The sequence below is a fragment of the Triturus cristatus genome, chromosome 4_2 (genome assembly GCF_964204655.1).
Source record: "Triturus cristatus chromosome 4_2, aTriCri1.1, whole genome shotgun sequence".
NCBI classification, from domain to species: Eukaryota; Metazoa; Chordata; class Amphibia; order Caudata; family Salamandridae; genus Triturus; species Triturus cristatus.
In genome coordinates this window covers 438,034,621-438,056,580 of record NC_140586.1, presented here as the reverse complement: position 1 = coordinate 438,056,580, position 21,960 = coordinate 438,034,621, and the positions used below count along the sequence as shown (strand labels likewise).

At 43.9% G+C, this 21,960-nt stretch overlaps 1 protein-coding gene across 1 annotated transcript in view; it reads right to left on the bottom strand.

The window, feature by feature from the left end:
* The window catches only part of TTLL7 (tubulin tyrosine ligase like 7), a 925,222-nt gene that overhangs the window by 661,989 nt on the left and 241,273 nt on the right, over positions 1 to 21,960 (bottom strand). The window contains exon 5 of the mRNA XM_085600119.1: positions 15,410 to 15,544. Coding sequence (XP_085456245.1) covers positions 15,410 to 15,544 — 135 coding nt within the window. The remainder of the gene's footprint in view (positions 1 to 15,409; positions 15,545 to 21,960) is intronic.

Genomic DNA, 21,960 nt, shown 5'->3' with positions numbered 1-21,960 from the left:
CATACATACGCCCAATACTGAAGAAAACAAACTTGTCCCGCTGAACCCTGACAACTGCCGACCGATTAAAAATGGACCTTTCCTGGGCAAACTGATAGAAAGAGCAGCATTCTCCCAGATGTCACAATCCATTGAAGATAATGCCATACTTTTAGACCTCCTAATGGGACTCTGTCAAGGAAGAGGCACAGAATCTGCTCTCCTTGCCACCTGAGATGACCTGAAGAGCACAGTTAACTGCAACAGGGTTGCTGCGCTGCTTCTCTTGAACCTCTCGGCTGCCTTTGACACAGTTGACCATGAGATTCTGATACAAGGACTCTACGAAGCGAGCATAGAGATGACTGCTCTAGACTGAGTCATATCCTTCCGTCGCAACAGAACTGATATCATCCATACACCCACTTTCTCGTCCAAACCGTACTTCACAGAAGCAGGGGCCCTTCAGGGCTCTATCATCTCACCCATGCTTTTCAACATCTACATGAAGTCATTACTGGCACTGATCAATCAATTTTAACTCATGTGCTATAACTATGCAGATGACACGCAAATACTCCTTCAACTGAAATGCCCCAAAGACATTGGAAACTCGCCAACCTTCAGTTGTCTCAGAGCCGTGGATCAATGGATGACGTGGAGCCATCTCAAATTAAATGCTTCCAAAACGGAAATACTCACATGTGGCGATTGGAAACATTATGACCCGCTCACCGCATGGCCTGATGATCCGGGAACACTGCCTAAAGTATCGAAGTAGGTAAGAAACCTTGGAATGACCATGGGCTCCAACCTATCAATGAATGCCCAAGAGGACAAACTAGCAAGATCAAGCTTTGTTACTATAAAAACACTGCGACTAATCTTCCCCTATTTGGGATTTCCCCACAAGGTCCAGGCTACCATCGACTTTGTTCTGTCCAAACTTGATTATGCAACAGCCTCTACCACGGATGACCTTTAACGAACATGAAAAGACTACAACCGAGTCAGACCTCGGCTGCCAGAATACTCTTATATATAGAATCACATGACCACATCTCCCCTGCCTTGAAAGCCCTGCATTGGTTACTGGTTACCAGAAGATCTATGTTCAAGCTGCTTTGTATCACCTTCAAAGCAATACATGGAACAGGACCGCTCTTCATCAGGAATAGAATCACCAAACACATTCAACAAAAGAACCTCTGCTCTAGAGTGGCACCTCTTCTCAAAATCCCAATGTTAAAGCAGCCAAATAATGAAACTCTTTACCCCCAACATATGATCCACTAATAACCACCTTATCTTCAGAAAACTACTCAAAAATTGGCTCTTCGCCACATAACCAACATACGCAAACAGAAATATACATAATATCTCTCTGTTTATAAGCATTTATTTGTACTATAGATATGTACCTATATATGTGTATTGCTTTGTATAAACGTGTAGAATAAATGTTTTAAAAAAAAGATATTAATTAGTTCTGCTTAACAATGTACATATTACTGATAGTTACATTATTCTATGTTTTTACCATGTATATCACTGACTGCATAAATATGTAAATCTATTTATCTACAATTGCTTCACTGTTGAATTGATTTAAAGTACAACAACACTTTTAAGCCAGAGTGTATTTAATGCACTTTTAATCAACATATACTACCTTCCTTTTTGCATCTATATACCTTCCATGTACTTATGGGTCTATATATTTATTACTTTCTTCTAATTCAGCATATCCAATGCACTACCTTATTTTTTCACCCTATACCACTCTCGATATAGCCTCTACCTCAACTCTCTGATTCATCTCATACCTGTTTCTACTACTGTTTCCAATACATTACCCTATTTTTCACCCTATACCTCTATCAATATATCCTCTACCTCCACTCTCTCATTCATCGCAAACCCCACACCACTACTATGATCCCCAAAATATCCCTTTCTAGACTCTTCCCTACTCTACCCCTCCTTGCATCATCTCATACCTCTTTTACAATTCCGATCTCCCATAACAAGCCCTTCTAAACCCTTCCCTCTGACTTTTTCCCCTCCACCTCCATTTGACTCATCTCAACATGGGCTTCTCCAACATGATATAGCAGTGGCTCATCTCTGATACTACCAACCAACACAGGTGCATCCAGATGAAAGACTTAAGATCCCTAAAACCACAATTATTGGACTGCATCAGGTGCCTCGTCATCTTCCGTCTCTCCATCGAACCCATTGGAACCTTAGTTACCGATGGGAGCATCAACATCCATCTACAGCCAATACACACCGTTCTAATTAAAAACATGCTTTGCACACGACATTGACTCAAAACCTGTCCCAAATTCATTTACAACTGACTGTCCAGTGCCTACCTAAACCTAAACCTACTAAACAGCATTCCCAATGTTCGCCGATAGCAACAAACAACCATAAATTCAAACATGCTTCTTCAAAATAAACCTGGACGAATGCATGACCCGGTAGACAATGAAAAATTCTTTAAGATTCACCTTTGACACCACCCCTCCATCAACAAAATCAAAGCAGCATCATATATTCAGCCTTAGCTATCACCCAAACGTTTAGCTTAACTATGTAAATATGTATTTATATACGTATGCTTGTAAATATGCAATATTTGTAAAGTGCAAACTTATCCAAAGGGCAGCAGAGTTTTAGTTTGAAGAGACAAGACATTTTTAATTAGCACTGAGTTTTACGCAAAACAGGTGCACCCACAACACGGACAGTTTTCAAACCTCCTGCATGAGAAACCCACATTACCTATTGGCTACACATATTGATAAGACAAATACCAATCACAATGAGAATCAGTCATTGATGAATAACTACCAGTTATCCTGGATGCACCTTGTTAGCAATGAGTATCCAAAGTCCCAATGAAACAATGATTCCACGTACCCAAAAGAAACCTCCGATCTTCCAACCTCGCACTTGCTGAAACCCCGCGCATCCACAGAGCAGGCGGAAGATCCTTCTCTCACATTGCAGCTAAGACCTGGAACGAGCTACTGGCTGACATCAGATGCACCCCCTCCCTGAACAACTTCAGGAAGACCCTCAAGACCTGGCGCTTCGGCTAAACAGATCTGCGGACCCCCCCCCCCCTCAGCGCCTTGTGACCCTCACGGGTGAGAAGCGCACTTACAATTCCCTGATTGATTGATTAATTGATTGATTGAATAGTATTAATTACTATTCCAACTCCAGTTTGCGCAACAGTAGGAAAGGTGCTGGAATTTATTTCCAATACCTGAGCGCCCCCTAGTGCAAGTCGTTGTAATGACTTGTGATGTAATTGCATCGCGTACTATCAACGCGGTTGTTGTAACAACCACGTTGTAATGGTAGCGCGATGCAATGACAGCGTTGTAAACACTGTTTCCCAAAATGTGGTAATGCATTTTCAGTATTAGATATGTGAACAGATTATCTTCTTGGGCCAAGAGTAAGATTGAGCTAAATTGTATTAATAACATTAACAGAGAATTCTTCTGCCCCTCTTTCCGAAGTTCTGCTTTTTGTTCTTTTCTCTTGTACAGCAGTGCTCTGCTCTGGGCACTATAAAGGGCTATATCTCTGCCATTTCTGCTTTCCAGCAGTTGCCTGATCAACCGTCTTTTTTCAAGTCCCTTATTGTACATAGGTTCCTCAAGGGTCTTACCCATCTCTTCCCTCTTTCACCATTCATTATGCCTCAGTGGGACCTTAATTTGGTCTTCACTTATTTGATGTGTGCTCCCTTCGAGCCTCTACACAATTGTCACCTCAGACTTCTCACCTTGAAAACCGCCTTCCCTGTGGCAATTACATCTGTCAACAGAGTAAGTGAGCTGCAGGCCTTATCAATTTAGCAGCCTTACCTCTCAGTCTATCTGACAAAGTGGTGCTTTGCACAAGGACCTCCTTTCTATCAGAAGTGGTCACACCTTTTCATGTAAGCCAATTTATCATCTTGCCTACCTTGTATGCTCCTTCACATTCCTCTAAAGAAGAGAAGCGGTTCCACCGTCTGGAGCCAAAAACAGCATTGCGTTAGCTCACTGAGTTCTGTCCTGGACATCTGTCAAGCAGCAACGTGGGTTTCCCTGCACACATTTACCAAACACTATTGCCTGGACAGTCAGATCCGCAGGAACGAGCACTTTGCCTTTTCGATCATGTATGACTTTCTCATTTGAATTTGTTTCACAGACCCTCCACCAGGGATGGTATTGCTTTGGTATCTATTCACAAGGTAAGGAATCTGCGGCTAGAAGTCCCTACCAGATGAAAAAGTTACTTACCTTCAGTAATGGCTTTTCTGGTAGAGTCTATATCTAGCTGCAGATTCTTTACCGACCTGCCCATCCTCCCCGCACTGCGAACTGATTTCTAGGGACAGGGATGACTACTTTCAGGGCCCTAGTTTTGACACACCAGTAGTCAGTGTACTTCATGTCTCCTCTCATCTGGCATGGAAAGTCATGAAAAGTAGCTGATGTCAGCGCATCTGAGTGGTGCCTATATAGGTATTGCGACATCACTTCCAGCCCAGAAGACGCCGATGATGGATGGGGAGCCGATCAACACCACCTACTGCCATGCAGGGGTACTGCTCATAAAAAATCTGCCGGATCAAGTCTGACGCCTGGGGAGATTCACAAGGTAAGGAATCTGGGCCTATCATATATATATATATATATTTTTCCAATGAAAGTAAAGATGAAAAATATAGCTTTGAGCTGTTGCTTGCTTACCATTTAAGCGTCCTGCCAGAACTACCACTTTCTGCCTTTGAGAGATGATCATTTTTACGGAAAATCAATGTCTAATCTCTTTTGAACGATTCAGCAATACCTATACGGCTTGAAGATGGCTTCAAATTATTTCCAAAGCAATTGGAAGACTCATTTCATCGTTTTAGATCCAGTTTAAGTCAAGTTCAAGTTTTCTGCATCCTCTCTCTTTTTTTAAACCTATCAATCCCCTGCCCTGGGCCCTCTGAAGCACATGTGACTGTAAAAGTGCTATACAAAACTAAACAAAAAAATAAATATATTTTTTGTTTCCATTTGCTGCCACAGTGTCAGAAGCACATATTACACTTTGCTAATATGAAACGCCGTATTAACAAATGAATTAATGTAACTTAAATGTCAATGTTGCCTAACATCTTACTGTGAAGACAATTAGGCAATACCAAACACCCGGTTATTCCTTTTAAGAAATTCAGTGCTAAAATTCCTATGTAGAAGCATATCTCAATCAGAATTACTCGAAGTGCTAGAGTTTAATTATCACGACTTGCAATTATCAAGGTCCTAAAGCCCATGGAGAAAATATTGATATTTATGAAAGATTAAAGAGATGTCTCTTTATAAAATCAGTCTTTGAACAATTTACTGTGAAATGTGGTGGAAAATGACCTAATGACAAAACACAATAAGCATACTAGCAAGTACACCCCTATCTGGGAATTCCAGCATGCACTGAGACAGTTTCAATCTTGGGTAGGCTTAAAGAAATGTTTCAGGGGTCTTCATAGGGTGAGTCTTTAGCTTACAATATTTCCAGTTACAATCTTTGTTCACTGAACACATAAGAAAAACAATCCATGTTCAAAATATTATTAAAATGTGGCTTACACTCATGCAATGATTTACAAGTATTTTCCATAATATTACCAATTCTTTCATGAAAAATAGTATGTGAACCCTTAGATACAACTAAATTGGTGAGAGATTGACACTTTTGGATAACTGCAAAGTATTAGTTCTACTGGTTACTGGTGGAGACCCCTTTCTCAAGCAACAACCACAATTCTTCTCAGGATGGAGTCACAAGCAAATCCTAAATGAACTTGTATTCAACCTCGGGTAGTTTGGCACAGAGCAGTACGCCTTAACTCAGAGGCAATGTGTAAAATATTTGTGCAACACTTCAAACAGTAACACAGTGAAAAACACAACACAAAAGGATCCCAAATAGGTTAATTTTGAATAAATAAAACAAGACCAAAATGACAAAAATCCAATCAGTATAAAAATTCACGCAACATGCTTGAGATGGAGAGAGCAGAAATGCACCATAATTATTAAGATATGGGGCACCTATGTTCCCTTTTAAGCTGGCACACTTGAGGCTGCCTAGCGGCAATGCAGGCAACCGTGCACCCTGGTTCAGATGTGCCTGCTTTACGGGCAGTAGTTTTACGGGCAGTATTTTTTCTGTGCAAGAAGGGATGCCTTCCTGTACAAAAACAATCCTTAGAGGAATATTCCTTTTTAGGTCGAGGACCGTCCGGTCTGCCGAAGGCAGAACCGGAAGTCGGAGATTTAATGTTTCTGAGAGTGGCTCCTTAGCCCGCCTCTCTTTTTGCCTCTCCTCCATTGGCTGGCTTCCTAAACGGAGGCCAGCCATTGGAGGAGAGAGCCGTGCCTCCAAATAGGCTCTGTCTTTTTCAGATTCGGGGGCGTGTTCCTTGCTGTTCTTTCCACTTTTTAGCCACGCCCTTTTAGAACAGCAGGAACACGCCCTCGAATCCGAAAAAGTTTGGAAGCTTCCATCCGCCATTTTTTAGCAATCATGCGAAGCTCCGAGTGCCCTGCCCCCTCGATTTCTGCAGCTGAAGGCGGCACAGTAACGGGGCATGGTACGGGTAAATGTGTTGCTTGTTTTCTGTGGGATTAGGCGCTTTTGAACAATGACTAAGAATAGGGGTCTAAAGCTGAGGGATCAGGGCTGAGAGGTGGAGACAGGCGCGCGCGGCCGTGTCAGGCTTCCGGGCTCTCCAGGGCCGGCTGCGGTAGCAGCCCTCTGGGCAAGTTTTCGATGAGGGAAGGTTGAAAGTTGTGCGAAAAATCTCACCTCCGTGGAGGAGGGGCTCTGAAATGCGAATCTGCCTGCCCGCCGCGTCACCACGGGCTTTGACTTCCAGTGTCGGCTTCTCCGCTTGACTACATTGTGTGATCCTGGTTTAATCAGTGTATGCCCAAATTACCAACTTGTGGCAACATTTGGAATGTACATGCTACAGGATAAAGTCAGAGGCTCGAAGCTTAAAAGTTATAAAGTTATAAGAGGGTACAATCAGAAGCCCACTGAATTGGGCAAGCCTGTGTGTTGTGCACTATTCGCCTGATTAATCATTCATAAGCTTCCACGTTTTCTTTTTCACTTATTATTACAGATACAGAAGGGACTGAGGGATTTTTTTCCAATTCTGTCAGTCTAGCTGCTACATGTGCTAATAGGTATGTGACTTGATGTTGGGGACACTCTTTTCTAATGAAGCATAACAGGGGTAGAGGTTCCTGTGTTTATACTACAATGCCAATGTTTCCATACGAGTGTATTGAAGTATGTGTGTTTGACCTCGTGGAGGCGATTTATGTTGGAGAGACACTTTTGTACCCCGAGGCGGGGGGGGCTGTAATTGTCAAAACGGGCCTTTATTATTCCCCATGATTCATGCACTAGTAGGCTAATCGCACGGCAGCACTCATAGGTTCACTGTCCGAATGAGCTTCCGCTTCAGTTGTCACACTCCCTTCAGCTCAATTTCCTGCCCCGGCCCTTGCTGGAAGACGCCACTGTGACGCTACCGCGGCCTGTCTTCACAGACGCCTGTTGAAGCCGCAGCCTCCATGCACCGCCAGTTTACCAGCCGCCGTGCAGACAGGATGCCAGAGAAGCAGCGTGTGACAGGCTTGTTCAAACGTGGGGGATTGAAGGGTGGGATTATCTAAAAGTAAGTCGACCGGACCAGTGGCTGACTCTGTCCCAGCCCACAGACCCGCGGTGTAGCTATGAACGAAATACAGCCAGGTGAAGTCTCAAGATTTTGATGTCTTAGGTATTTAGCAGCACATAACATAGCATAAAATACCTTACCATGACATCAATATACAGGGCCAGAGAGGGTACACTATCCTTGTTAATGTAGAGCGCCAATGAAGGCTAATTAAAACAGATCGTGAACATGGTACATTTCAACACTAGGCAGAAACTTGGACAAGTTACCCAAGAGTCACTCGGAGCGAGGTACAGGCATGCAGCAGAGGACTTTTTCTCTATTACTGCAGTCGGTGTTAGGAGTCTGGTGTGCAGACAGTTTGGACCGGATTTATGATTTTTGGGCACAATGCAGCCCAGCAACCAGCGTTGCCGCGCTGGGTTGCGCTAGACCTAGGGGAAGAAAGCAGCGCACCCCCATGTTTATTAACAATCATTGGCAAAGCTGATAGGTTTCTCCTTTGAGACCTTTTGGCAGCTGCAGGTAAGAGCGGTGAGGCCGGTTGGGGGGAGAGGGGGGGGGGTTCGACGGACGATGCAGAGGGAAAATTAAATAAATAATTAATTTTCCCTCGTATCATCATTTGAAATCCCCCCCCCCCCCCCCCGAACCCAGCCCAACTGCTCTTACCTGCATGGACCGCGGCTGCCTTTTGGCTTTGCCAATGCCTTTTGGGCATGCTTTATATCGCTCTGATGAGCGGAAGAGAAAAAGCAGCACACGGGAGAGCAGCTCAGGAAGCACGGTGTGGGGGGGGTACATTCTAGAAAGAAACGCAGAATATAGGGGAGGGAGAGAGTTTGTCAGGGGTGAGAAGCACACAATCGAGAGCTTGCAACATGCAAGTGGCAACAATACAGTATGCGGGGGGGGTTGAAGAGAGTGGCGACAGAAGCATATGAAGGATAGAGCTAGAAAGCACGGTCTCGTGGAGAGCTCAAACAAAAACAAAAATGCTGGTCCCTAAAACTGAGCAAAGGAGTGATAGAAGGTAGTCAGTCAGAGAGATGGTAAAGAGGCGATGCTCTAGCAGGGAGGGACAAATGCAAACTGTACAAGCTGGGACAAGGAAAGCCATCAAATAAGAATGAAGCAAATGAGACTGACAATAAAGCCAAACAATAGTAAGCAACGGATGCACTGTATGTTGTTGGTAAGGCCACAAAGAGGTATTTTGCAACCAGACAGCCAGAGCTGTCTGGTAGCCTCAATCTAAAATTGGCCCCCAGCTGCTGTCATCACCTGCAATAGGGCACAAACTGGCTGCCTAGCAGCTCACAACCTTTGAACCATGGTTCAGAGGTGTGGATGATATCTAGCATAGGTTTCCTACTGGAAGCATACCCTACCGGTACAAAGCCCTATGCCTAGACACATTTTTAAACGTTCTGCACTCACATATGAATGCAGTGCTGTGAGGCACACATGCAATGTGGCGTTATGGCCAGATTTGCTGACTTTGGAACTGGACAACCAGTTTCGAGTCTCGTGTCAGCTCAACATCGTGCGGTTCTGTGCAAATCACTAACTCTTCCCCTACCCCTTCTCCCAAAAAAAGTGACCTTGTCAATGTAACTGGTACTTATGTAAAGTGCCCCGATACCTCTGGGTCGAGCCTGTGCTATATAAAACTATAAAAAAAAAAAAATTGGGGGAAATAAAATAATTTCTCCAAATTAGTAACTGGCTGACGATGATGTTACTTTGTATCACACAGCATATCTTGGTCGATCAGAAAAGAAGTGAAAACTAATTCAGGAGGTGCAAGTTTGCAGTCAATGAGGTAGTATTTTTCGTTTTGTGCGCTGTGAACGGAATTGCCTATAAGCTCTTGGGTGGATGAGAGAGCGTGTGTTAAAGTTTGCAAATTACGGCAGAGCGTAGGCCCTGAAGACTACCGTTCTGCAAAGCAGAATCAGTTTCTCACTCTGCCCAGCAGTTTATGTGAGCCAGGGCATCACTGGATTTTCTGAATCTCTGGCATTTCAGAAGGTAGGCTGCAGGCTGAGTTTGGGTTCCAGGGTGGCCCTGGTATTGGCATCCATTGTGTTTGGTGGGAAGGTTGATGAGACCTCAGGACTTCACATGTCTTGCCCATCATCCTGAGAGCCCACTAGCTGGGTTACGAGGCGCTTGAGGGTGCCAGGATACCCCATTCATCCATCCAGTACACTGATGTAATTCTTTATCATAGTTTAATTTCACACTACCTACCCTTCTTTACTGTTAATCCATTTTTTATGTATTGATCTTACTAGTTGTAACGGATTGTGGAAGTAACTTTGCACCCCTAACTTTCTTTGGTTAGTCTGCCAAATTTTCCTGAAAAATTCTGTATGGGAATTCCCTGTCTAGCACAGATGGTCTGAACAGTCTCAGTCCAGCGGGAGTCTAGTGCCTGGAAGACCCAGGTGGTGCAACCCTAATGAAGAGGCCTTTATATGCAGGTCTGTGATTCAGTGCTGATCTGGCAGGATAGATCCAGAAGTCGTTTCCATCTGGAGGCGTTCATAGGCTAATGGCCTATAAGGTTGGCGGTCCCAGTTCACTTTTAAGTTGGCAGGTAGGTGTTGCCGCTCCCTTGCTAGACAAATCACTTTAAAATAGGAATACCACTTAGCTCACTACTTGACATTTTTAGGTCGAGGACCGTCCGGTCTGCCGAAGGCAGAACCGGAAGTCGGAGATTTAATGATTCTTAGAGTGGCTATTTAGCCCGCCTCTCTTTTTGCTTCTCCTCCATTGGCTGGCTTCCTAAACGGAGGCCAGCCATTGGAGGAGAGAGCCGTCCCTCCAAATAGGCTCCGTCTTTTTCAGATTTGGGGTGTGTTCCGTGCTCTTCTTTCCACTTTTTAGCCACGCCCTTTCTCAGGCGTGTTTTTCTCTCCTCCAGCCAATGGCAAGAGGAGAGAAAAAGAAACACGCCCCCGAATCTGAAAACGCCACTGCGTTTCTCCGAGGTATTTCTGCTTCGCCTCGGAGAAAGGCGGTGGTGTCTCCTACCTACTTCCCCTTTGAAAGACTCATTTCCTTCGTGTCAGAACGGTGCCACCCTGCCTCCATTTTGTTCATTCGTCCTCCTCTCGCATCTTTTCTGTGACATGGACTCGAGTTTTCCTCTCAATGCCAGCAGTACACAGAGTGTGGTTTAGCGCATAGTCGATGGCGGCTACTACCGCCAGGTACTGGTAACGGTTGTTTAAAGGTTGTAATCTATTACAGGGAGAGGCATTTTCTCTATACCCATCGGACAAGGATGTTACTGATCTTTGAGGTAAAATGTGTGCTGTGTTAATGTGTGTTGCACTTCTAAACGCGTTGGCCCACAACCCACAGTATAAATCCACAATCTACTAAGCAGGCACAGCAAACTGAGTTGCTTTTTCCGTGGTAGCCCAGAAGCGCTTTGGAGGCTCGTCGGGGTATGAGGTGCTATACAAATGCGACACATCAGTGCCTGTTCCGTGTTTCCCTCTTCTGGGTCTCGTTAGTTTTGTGTACTAGAGCTTTGTGAGAGGCGTCAGGAATACCTTCCGGATCAGCAACACCGTTAAGTTCCAGAACACCATTTGGGGTCCTTTTCGGTCTGCTGTTGCTGGTGTCAAGCGTACTGCTTCTTTTCAGCTAGTTTCTTTTCATGCGGAGGCATTGCTTCAAACACTCGAACTACGAGTGCCGGAAAGCAGCGAATGAAACGTGCAGCTCAAGAACTGGCTTGCAGGTGAGAAACAGGCCACTGAGCCGAGTGCGGAATCTGGGGCTTTACAGCCAAACTCCCCCCCCTCCCTCCAGGGGCATCGCATCACACAGTGAAGGGCGAGCGAGAAGCTCAGGTAGAGACATTCGGAATGGACGCGAGCCTGCTCTTGTGACTCCCCGCGGGGCCCCTCCCTCTGTGAGTTGTGTTTTGGCACACCCGCAGGTCTCAGAGATCGAGGGCCTTGCTGGTGGATGTGGTTGGCCGGCCACTGCCACCCCGCCCTTCCTGTGAGCCGGTTTGGGTGTCAGCAGATAAGCTCTGGCATATGTTTGAGGTTGACTCGGAGGTATGCCGAGTGGCAGTTGAGTTCTTGTTTTAGGAACCGGCAAAAGTCTAGCGGAGCGTGATTGCTGATTGGCTCTGATGGCGGTCCGCTCGCCTCCCCGGGAACCTGCTTGCTGATTGGCTGCTGTGGAAGAAAATCCCAAAGCCACGGATTGAACACCACAGTTCAAAAGCTCTAGCTTAACATGAACATGTAGGGATTACATCAAGAGTTCAGTCAGGCTCATGTGCGGACCAGCATTGACTGCAGCCGGTTCAGCTCTCCCCGTTCTGAGTCTGCCTCCCTCCTCCTCTACTCTTACCACTCTTCTCCTTTCTTTCTCTTCCTTCTCCTTTCTCGCACTCCTCTTGCTGTCCCTTTTCCTCCTTTCATTCCCTTTTCTGCCCTCCTCGCTCTTCCATCCTCTAGCCTTTCTCTCACTTGCCGCTCTATCCACTTTTCCTGCTTCCTTTTTCTTCTCTCCCCTTCATTCTGTCTTTTTCCCATGTTATGCACTCTCATCCTTACCAGCTTTTCCTTCTCTCTGTCGCCTCTCTCTTGCATTCCTTCCAACAGAGCCATCATGCCACATAACTCCTATCAGCATGATTTCATTCAGCGCCACACAACATCCCTCACTACCTCACTCTCTCTTTCACTACCTCAATCTTTCTCTATCTCAAAACATCACTCACTGTTTCTATCTCACTACGTCAGAAAATACCTCACTCACTAACTCACTCTTTCACTACCTCACTATCTACCTCACTCTCTCTCACTACCTCACTCTCTATTTCAATACCTCACTCTCTCTATCTCACTACCTCACTCTCTCTCTGCTAATGCAGTAGGTATCACATATGCAAAAAAAACTAATGCCAATAGAAATAACAATGCCATTTATTTAGGGATACAAAATTAATAAAAAAATAATGAGCAATACCAATAGCTCTACCTATAATATTGCCGAGACCATTGCATTGTAAATGCTTGTTTATGTGTGCTGCAGAATGAAGCACACATGGGAAAAGGAAGTACGAGGAGAAAAAAATATATTTCTCCTCATTACACCTCTCTTGGGTAGGCACACCATTTTGACACAAACTTAGGTTCACAAGTCTTTGTAAATCTGGGTTTGCAACATAATATATGGGTGGATGCATGGGAACGGCCATGGTCCATCCATGTAACACCTACCTGATGCAAAGTAGTGCAAGGCAGCGTTATGTGCTATGTTGCGTTACTTTGTATTTACTAAGCCACGCAAAGCCACACACAATGGTTTTGCATGGCTTAGTAAATGCCAAAAAGGATTTGGCGTCAGGGCTGCACCACAAAAGTGAAGCAACCCTGGTGCAAAATCTTAATAAATCTGACCCATATCTATAACACAGTTACTTAAAGGGCCATTCAGCCAGCTTCCTTCATCTGCTGTTCTTTTATTGAGTCACTCACGTTTTGCTTCGCCCATTGCAGCATACCGCATAGGGCAGTGGGTCAGCCTACTTCAACCACTGGCTAACTTCACCTTTGAGTGACTGAATTTTGCTTTTTCACAAGGAGCACATCCCCGTACACAAGGTAGTTCCCTTTAGTTACAGTGTTTTTGGTTTTACTTTATTATTACTTTAGTGTTGTCTTTTGTGTTCAGAGTCTGATGTGACAGCAGGATACTTTTTTTGCTTTTGATGTGGGTGCAGGGCACCATTCAGCTTTATCAGTTTCTGTCTATTACTAATGCTGTTGTAAATTCCTTTTGGAGAGGCCTTTATCTGACTGCTGGTATTTCAAAGCATAAAAGATTGTGTCATTTTGAAACTGTTCTTTATAAAGTTATCCTCTTTCTAGGAATAATGTAATGAAGGGTTTTTCTAACTGCATTCCTGTATGTCATGCTGGTATGTATCTTAATTGAGAACTACAGTTATACTTGTAAACAATGTCATCTGTATGTCCTGCTTGTGTGGCTTTCTAGTTTGCTTTCCGTGTTCTTGTATGTTGTGCTTGTAGAGATTTTTAACTAATATATTACTAACTGAAGCTGTTTCATTTATTCCAATTTCTTGTCCTATCACTCTGTGTGTCTTTGCAAGCCTCTCTGTTTGTCCTTGCAAATCTATCTGTCTTTGCAAGCCTCTCTGTGTAATAAAGCTTTCAGCCAGATTGTATCCATTACTCGGCTCTTGTGTCATGTACATTTTTCTTCCACTCTCTCCAGTCTGCATCATGGGGCAGTGGGTCAGCACACTTCAGCCACTGTCTGACTTCACTGTGAGTTACAGCATGCTGGCCTTTCACAACGAGCACATCCCCACACAAAAAAAACCTTAAATGTCAGTGTTTACTATGGTAATGTGTGCTTTTTTTAAACCAAAAAATATTTTTGCCGTCAGCCAATATGTGTTTTTGGATTATTAAGGGCCCTGCAGCTTCCTCAACTATAACGTTTACAAAAACTTGGACAGAATAAAACAAGAATGACCAAATCCAAAATGCTGGTGGCCAAAACCAAGCCTATTTGGCTTTGCCAATGCTTATTTGTTATGACATGAGCATAGGCAGACAGCTAAAGCTGGCAATAGCTAAACTAATAAATAAAAAACAAAAGATAAGAATAAACGTATTTGCTGAGCACCTAAAAGATATTCCTGCATAAACTACCTGCCTCTAAACAGACAGGAAAACTAGAAATATTGAGGGAACAGCGATCCTCTTGTACCCTTCTAGTGAGCGGGAGGGACCAACAGCTTTTGTTATATTTATTTGGAAAGCAAAACGTTGCCTGTCTCAGAGATGTGAAGCTTAATAGGGTCATTCAGAATTTGGCAGAATGGTGCATCTACCATGAACTGGCAGATGTACCATTACACCAATTTCATGATTATCCCATGCCATTTGGAGGTAGGGAACCACAGGGTTGCCATCAACAGAACTTCCGCTGGCTTCGTTATCAGAAACATTTGACCTGATGTCCCATCAATCACAGGCCTGCCAGAGCACTGCAATGTACTCCTGACTCAATTTAGGGAGGGGTAACCATCACTTGAGTTCACCACCCATGACCGCCATACAAGACACACAGTGGCCCTCACATGCAGAGAGGAAGTTCCCTGTGCATCGTGGCTATATGTACTTTGTTCTGCATGAACAAGCTCCAGCTTTGGAAGTTTGTTCTTGCATGCACATCCAAAATGGTCCCTGCTCGACAAAGGATCCGTACCATTATTTGAGTCATCACGGACGACAGAGGTGGCTCCAGTGAAGGAAGAGAGATCCCAACAAGAAAAGCTGGGAACTGTAAATTGAAATAAATGTAGTCTGCCAGGGGAGCAGACCCCCAACCATTGCTCACCTGGCAGGCCAGCGAGCTGTCCCTGCATGTCTAAATGACCTCCTAAGACAAGGAAGAGAATTTAAGGGATAGTGGAAAAGGGCATGTTTACTCATTTAATATCTTATCAAAATTGACTTCTTAAAAGTATTCCATCATCATGCAATATTATGGTTTGTTTGGTATGTGATGTTAACGTATTATGTTAACCATATCTATCATAAAAGCAGAATACCTACAAAGTTACTGCAGTGCCCACAAACCTACCAATTTCATATTTGGTGCCTGCAATATTTGCTGTTATTGTGCCATGCTTTTTTTTCTTCTTCCTGGCTTTCCTTTTGATGGGAGGTTCAAACGCAAATTCTGAGTTCAAAGCGAGGCAGGGTGTTTCTTGGTTGTCTTTGAAAAATCAAAGTAGATTTGAGTAAGAATTATGAAAATTGAACAATAAATTAAGAGCAAACATGATCAGGTTAAAAAGAAAAACAATATTCAGATATCTTGCGACTTCATGGATTAAACCCGGAAAGCATAAGAAACGAGAAAGCGTAAAACCTAACAACAAAATCAACTGCAAAGCTTAAAATAAATAAATATTACTTTAGCAGACTTCGAAGACGTCCCAATCTATTTTTTCAAGCCTTACTAAACAAGATGTGTACAGCAAAATGGCACATTGTTCTCTACAATGAAAGCAACATAACACAAAATGTATTACAGTGATCTTACTGAGTCTTACACCTCAACTATAGAAGTGCATTAAATAACTGCATTTGTCTGGGCTTGAACTGGCTAAATTAATATTGAAATGATTTTACAAACAATTACTCAAAGCCATTACGAACTATAAATGTCTTAGCGTTTTTTTTCTAAATTAAAGGTGTATTAGAAAACATACGCTGGCGTCCACCTTTCAGCCACGCTAACAATATGCAGTCCCAAGCTCGCTGTTGAAAGTTCGTTTTAATGTAAGAACTCAGAAAGCGATTAAACAGGCAATGCCTCAGCAGGTGGGAAACAGTTTAACATCTAATTGCTGCAATTGGAGAGTAACTTTCCCTATTTCCAGTGTACTGTGCAAACACGTTCTCTTTATTTTATAAAGCGTTTTCGAGAACATCTGTTATCCCTGTATGTAACAGTTGGATACAATTTTCCGACATATGCGTTAATACGATTCTACAAATAACAATTGCCAAAAAAGGAGAAAACAACGGGACACATATGTGCAGATTTTGTATCTCAATTAGCCAAGATGAAGATAACAAATGGAACAAGATGACTATTAATAATACAAAAAGTCACATTCTCCAAGCCATGTAAGAAGAGAGACTATTTTTCTTTAATTTCTGCATATCCAAACATATGGGGCCAAATTCATAAAGTGAATCCCCCCCCCGAGTGTGGAGAAATCAGCAGTTTTGAATCTCACTCAGTGTGTGGGATGTGGTCGTCCTGAGGCATGGTTTGCTTTGGAAGTTTGGAAACGCCCAAAAGCATGCACATTTCCAGCTATTCACAAACTCCTCTCTAGCCAATTCCACTCTTGAATTGGTTTGCGAGTTTGGAGTAGATCACCTCAAGACTTACTAAAGGTGTTTGGGAACAGCATGTACCACAGGGAAAATATTTTCCTTGCAGATTAACAAAAACTTACACTTGCACAAGAGACTTCATTCCCTCTGTGTGGAGTATGGAAATACCACACAAACGGAATGCAGTAGACGCATTAGTGGAAACTATTCTTGGCAAAGCTTCTGGGAATGTTTGTAAATACCAGAAAATCAATAAAATATATTAATGAGGAGATTTAAATATGCACTCCTAATTTTCTATTTTTTGTCAATAGGCCCTGTAAGTTTCGGACATTAATAAAATGTTGGAAGAGTGACAGCTTGGCCAATGTGTAAAGGAATCACACATTTGGGTAACAAGGCCGTCCGGGTCCCTTCCCCAGCACTAACTTGTCTGAAAAGAAGGTGGAGTAGGCTGGTTGCACCGAGACTGCCTGGAGTTCCTTCACATAAGGTGCAGAGGTGAGTGCAATTCGGAAGGGAGTTTTGAGCACTGACTCAAAAGGCGTGCACAAAAAAGGTCAACAATAAAGTTGTATCACAATAGGCGATTTTAAAAAGCAACGGTTAATCAGGTAAACCAAGAAAGGCCTAAAGGGAAGATAGATAACCGTTAACTCTGCCCACTGCAAGATCTTTCTGGGCCAACAATGAAACAAACAATAATACATATGAAGGTTCGGCCTCCAGAGGGTCAGTATGACAAGCGCTACATCAGGCAAGAAGCCTCTCCCAGCGTATGTGGATTTTTCCAAAGGGCGTTGGTCTGCAAAATAACATTGATTACTAAGGACAGCAGATGAAATCCATTTAACTGTCACCAATGAATCTCCATGCATGAAGGTGTAAGTTGCAGGACCCTCCCCTATTGCTGAGACAGATTGGAGGGCAAATGCTCTTGCTCAGGAACTCCAGACACAATACTCTCTTGGCCCATTCCAAGGCTATTAAGATGGCACGAGTACTGTCTGTTATGACTTTCCACTGAATATAAGGCAGCAACGACAATAGCAGAAATATATATGCCCCGTTACAGTCAAAATACCCTTCCTGGAGAAAACACCAAAGTGCAGTAGAACTGACATTGCACTTTCTCATTGGTGGTGAACACACCTAACCAGTGCATGCCCCACTGGTATAAGATAGACCTTGCCACTTTAAGGGATTGGGGAAGAGGAAACCCATAATCCGCCACCTTATGACTGCTTTGCTCATCTGCTCTGTCATTCAGAGATGGCAGTCATGTTGGGTGTGAGGACCTTCACCACTCTCCCCTTGATTAATGGCTCAATCAATCAATCAATCAATCAAGGATTTGTAAAGTGCAGCAAATCAACCTGTGATTGTCTCAAGGCTGCTGCTTGCTTCATGGTGATCTGTTCAATTGAACAACCAGGGATTGAGTCCTTTCCTGAATTGCTGAAGCGATGGGGTGGTCCTGAGGTGCAGGGGAAGGTACTTCTAAGCTTTGGCTGCCAGGTGTGAGAAGAAATGTCCTCTGCTGTTGCTTCGGCAGATCCGGGGGGTGTCAGCGAGGAAGAGGGAGGCGATCATAGGTGTCTGGTTGGTTGGTGGAAGGTCAAGCGTTTGTTGCTGTAAGCTGGTCCTTCATTGTGCAAGGCTTTGTATGCGTGAGTCAACATCTTGAACTGGCATCTCTTCTGGATTAGAAGTCAGTGTAGTTTCTTGAGGTGGGGTGCGAGGATGAGTCTGGCAGATGAGTTTTGTATTGTCTGTAGTCTCTTCAGGGAGCATGCAGTGATTTTTACGTAAAGTGCGTTCCCGTAGTCCAGCCTGCTGGTGATGAGGGTCTGCGTAATGGTCCTTCTGGTGTTGACTGGGATCCACCTGAAGATGTTGCGGAGCATGCATAGGGTGTGGCAGCAGGCAGATGAGACTGTGTCTATCTATTTCTTCATGGAAAGCTTGCTGTCCAGGATGTTATCGAGGTTGCCAATGTGGTCTGCTGGGGCAGGGGATGGGAAGAGTTCTGCAGGCCACCATGCATCATTCCATGGAGAGGTGTTGTCCCCAAAGATGAGGACTTCTGTTCTATCCATGTTGAGCTACATGTAGTTGTCCTTCATCCAGTTGGCAGTGTTCATCATACATCTGGGGAAGTTAGCTGTGGTGATGGAGGGGTCTAGATGATGAGCTGGATGTCGTAAGAGATGATGTTGAGTCTGTGTGATCTGACGGTGCTGGTCATGGGGGTCATGTACATGTTGAAGAATGTGGGGCTGAGCCTTGGAGGACACCGCTGATGATCTTTTTGGGTTCTGAGGTGAATGGTGGGAGATTGATTTTCTGGGTTCTCTTAGTGAGGTATGAAGTGACTCAGTCCCTGGAGATGTAATCAGCCCACTGGCATTTTGTAAATCTAGGTTTAGCCCAATGTTAGTATAGTGTTTGGAGAGCAGGTTATTCTCCACCTAACCATCATAGGTGTCATGGGCAACATTTCAGATACCCTGAACCCAGTCAGAGTCAGATCCAAATAAGGCCAATAATCTTTAATAGTAATGGATTACAGGCAGAGGTTGAGGATTAGGGTCAAATTGACTGGTCACACCTTTCTGACTTCATAGCACAACATAGATCTGGAACTAGCTGATAATGGCTTGGGGTCAGAGTCCGGCATCATGATCGGGTCCTGGGCATAAATGAACGGCACAGAAGAGACTAGTACTGAAAAGGAAGTCTGACTTGGTGTAGGAATGGGCCCAGGAGTAGGTCCCACAAGGTTATCTAGTGCCGAAGGAGTGCCCACAGACAGATCTCCAACTGAAGCTCCTTCAGATACTTGCCGAAGCACAAGACTTTTCACCAAAGAAGGCTCAAATGCAATAGTAATTGCTTGGTGTCACATGGGCACCTGCCTCCACAGTACATTCTGGAAGCAGTGCCTTACCTTCCCAGAAGCCCCTGTCAGATGGGAAACTCTGGCCTTACCTGCTTCATTGGGATTTCATCTGCTTGGATGCACTAGAACTAAGTGTCAGTGCACTCCACCCATTTCCAACACTGGGAACATATAAGCTGAAGGTTCATTTCAACTATGGGATCATCTAGACCAGAGGTCTTCTGACTGTGGGAAGTGGGGCTTGGACCCCTCGGGTCCGTGGCTGTGGGGGAGAGGGCCACTAATACATCTGCAAATACTTGTAAATGAAGATAGCCTGGAAGTGCAACTAGTGTATTTCCAGGTTATCTTCATTTACATGTACCAGTTGGTGTTCATAGAAATGTGTGGGATCTGTAATGCTGAGTGCCATAAGTGAGTGTGGAGACAGGGTCAAAGAAATGGCTAACAAGAACAAAATATTCTGCATTTTGTTGATTTTCTACCTTCAGGTAACTGCATATAAAGTAACACACACACACACACCTTAAATGAAAAATATAAGTAAGCTAAACTAAGGGGTAGGAATATACTTATTCATGTTATGGAACCTCAGTTGGCTAATGCGATCACGGCAGATGTATTTGTGTGTGATCAGAGAGTCACAGAATTAAATCCTGATTGGTGCAGTTAGGAATAGTGACTTGTTTATTTATAGTGCTTCGAGCTCCCAGCCTATGACAGAAATCACTATGAATATGTCATTATTTTAAAATTGTAATACACAATATACAATAGGCTTTCGCAAAATGATGTAAGGTTTCAGAAAAAGCAAGTGCTATAAAAATATACATTTCAGTAATAAGAAGACAGACTGTAATTAGTGAAAACATTTGTATACATGTCCATCAAAAAGACACACTCTAGAGCTCCGGTGAAACCATCCTTATATTGCCTCTCAAAAAGAATAAATATTTGTCACCATGAAGTTTCAAGTGACTCCATTAATTAAAGGCTATACTGGCTTCAAAGCAGTTTTTATATTTGGTGATTACCCAATTGCACACATTTACATTTCTTTTAGGTAGAAGGCACGCTGGAGAGAAGGCACGTTTTTTCTTTAGCACTCTATACTTTTCTATGCTTCACATCACAGAAGATCCCCCGCCCCATCCATCACTCTTAGTAACAGGCACCTCAGGGTCAGGATTAACTGTTCAGGGCAGGTTATTTTGTAAAAGGGGTGAGCCAAGGTGGTAGCAGGGAGGAAGCCAGCAGGTTACATTCAGATGCAGAATCCTGATCCTCCAGCCTTTTGGGTCCTCAGGTTAATGGTCCAGGAGAAAAAGGAAAGGCGGGAGGTCCAATGATAATGTCAAAAAGATGGCCTAGAAGAGGGGGTACTATGTAGCGGATCATTTTTGTTTACAACTGGACTGAGACAGCTTGCTCAGAGAGACGACCCAGAAAAGGGGGAAATATATAGGAGGTCTTTCTTTTAGAGGGCAGTCACTACCATTAGTGTAGCAGGAGCTTTGGCCCTTGGGTCAGGGGTGTGAGTGGCGACTGGACCAAAGTTAAGGCTGTCCTACTATGAAAGAGGTGTGGGGACCCATTTTCTTGCTAGCACTAGGCACAGGTCACCCTTGCTATATATGGATCAGGGCCCAGGAAATAGGAGGAGTTAGCTGTAGGCATTTTTGTTTTTTCTAACACAAGGTGTAAAAAGCCAGCTTTGGGCATCAGGCCTAGGATTAGTGGCCTAGTGGAGTGGGCAGGGTAGACAGACCAGTGCATATTTGCTGTGCCAGTGTTGCTTGGGGCCTTTGCGCAATGGCCCAAGGGAAGGGGACATTGAAGCGGAGGAAAGACCTTGATTTGGGTATGAGAGGAATGGGAGGGAGATGTATGGTATGAGATGGGAACATGTGTAGTTAACAAAGGGAAGAAGAGATAAATTTCTTTGTAAGGCATTATCTATCATTAGTGAAGAAAGTGCAGTGGCACTGGGGCCCAGGGGTCTGAGTGACCCTCTACATCACAATTATTAGCGTTTGTATGAACTGCATTGCATTTGTACTTTTATGGCCTTGAGACTGAAATAAAGTTCTTATAATGATGATGACAAATATTAATGTGTTCTTCTAAAAAGGTAGCATGATGGCTCATTTCCCCTGCTAGCATTAGGGTAGAGGGCAAACGCTGGAAAAAAAGGGGCCAACATGCAGGAGTTCATGTTTTTTCAGAAGGGAACAAAGCACCAGTTTCAAGATTGAAATGACGATCTGGCATGGTGGGTAAGGGGTGAAAAAGAAGAGGGGATAGCCTGTTTCCCGGGCCACAGCTTTCATTTGTGAAGCAGGTGCAGGTGAAATTTCATTTTGCCCCAACAGTGCACA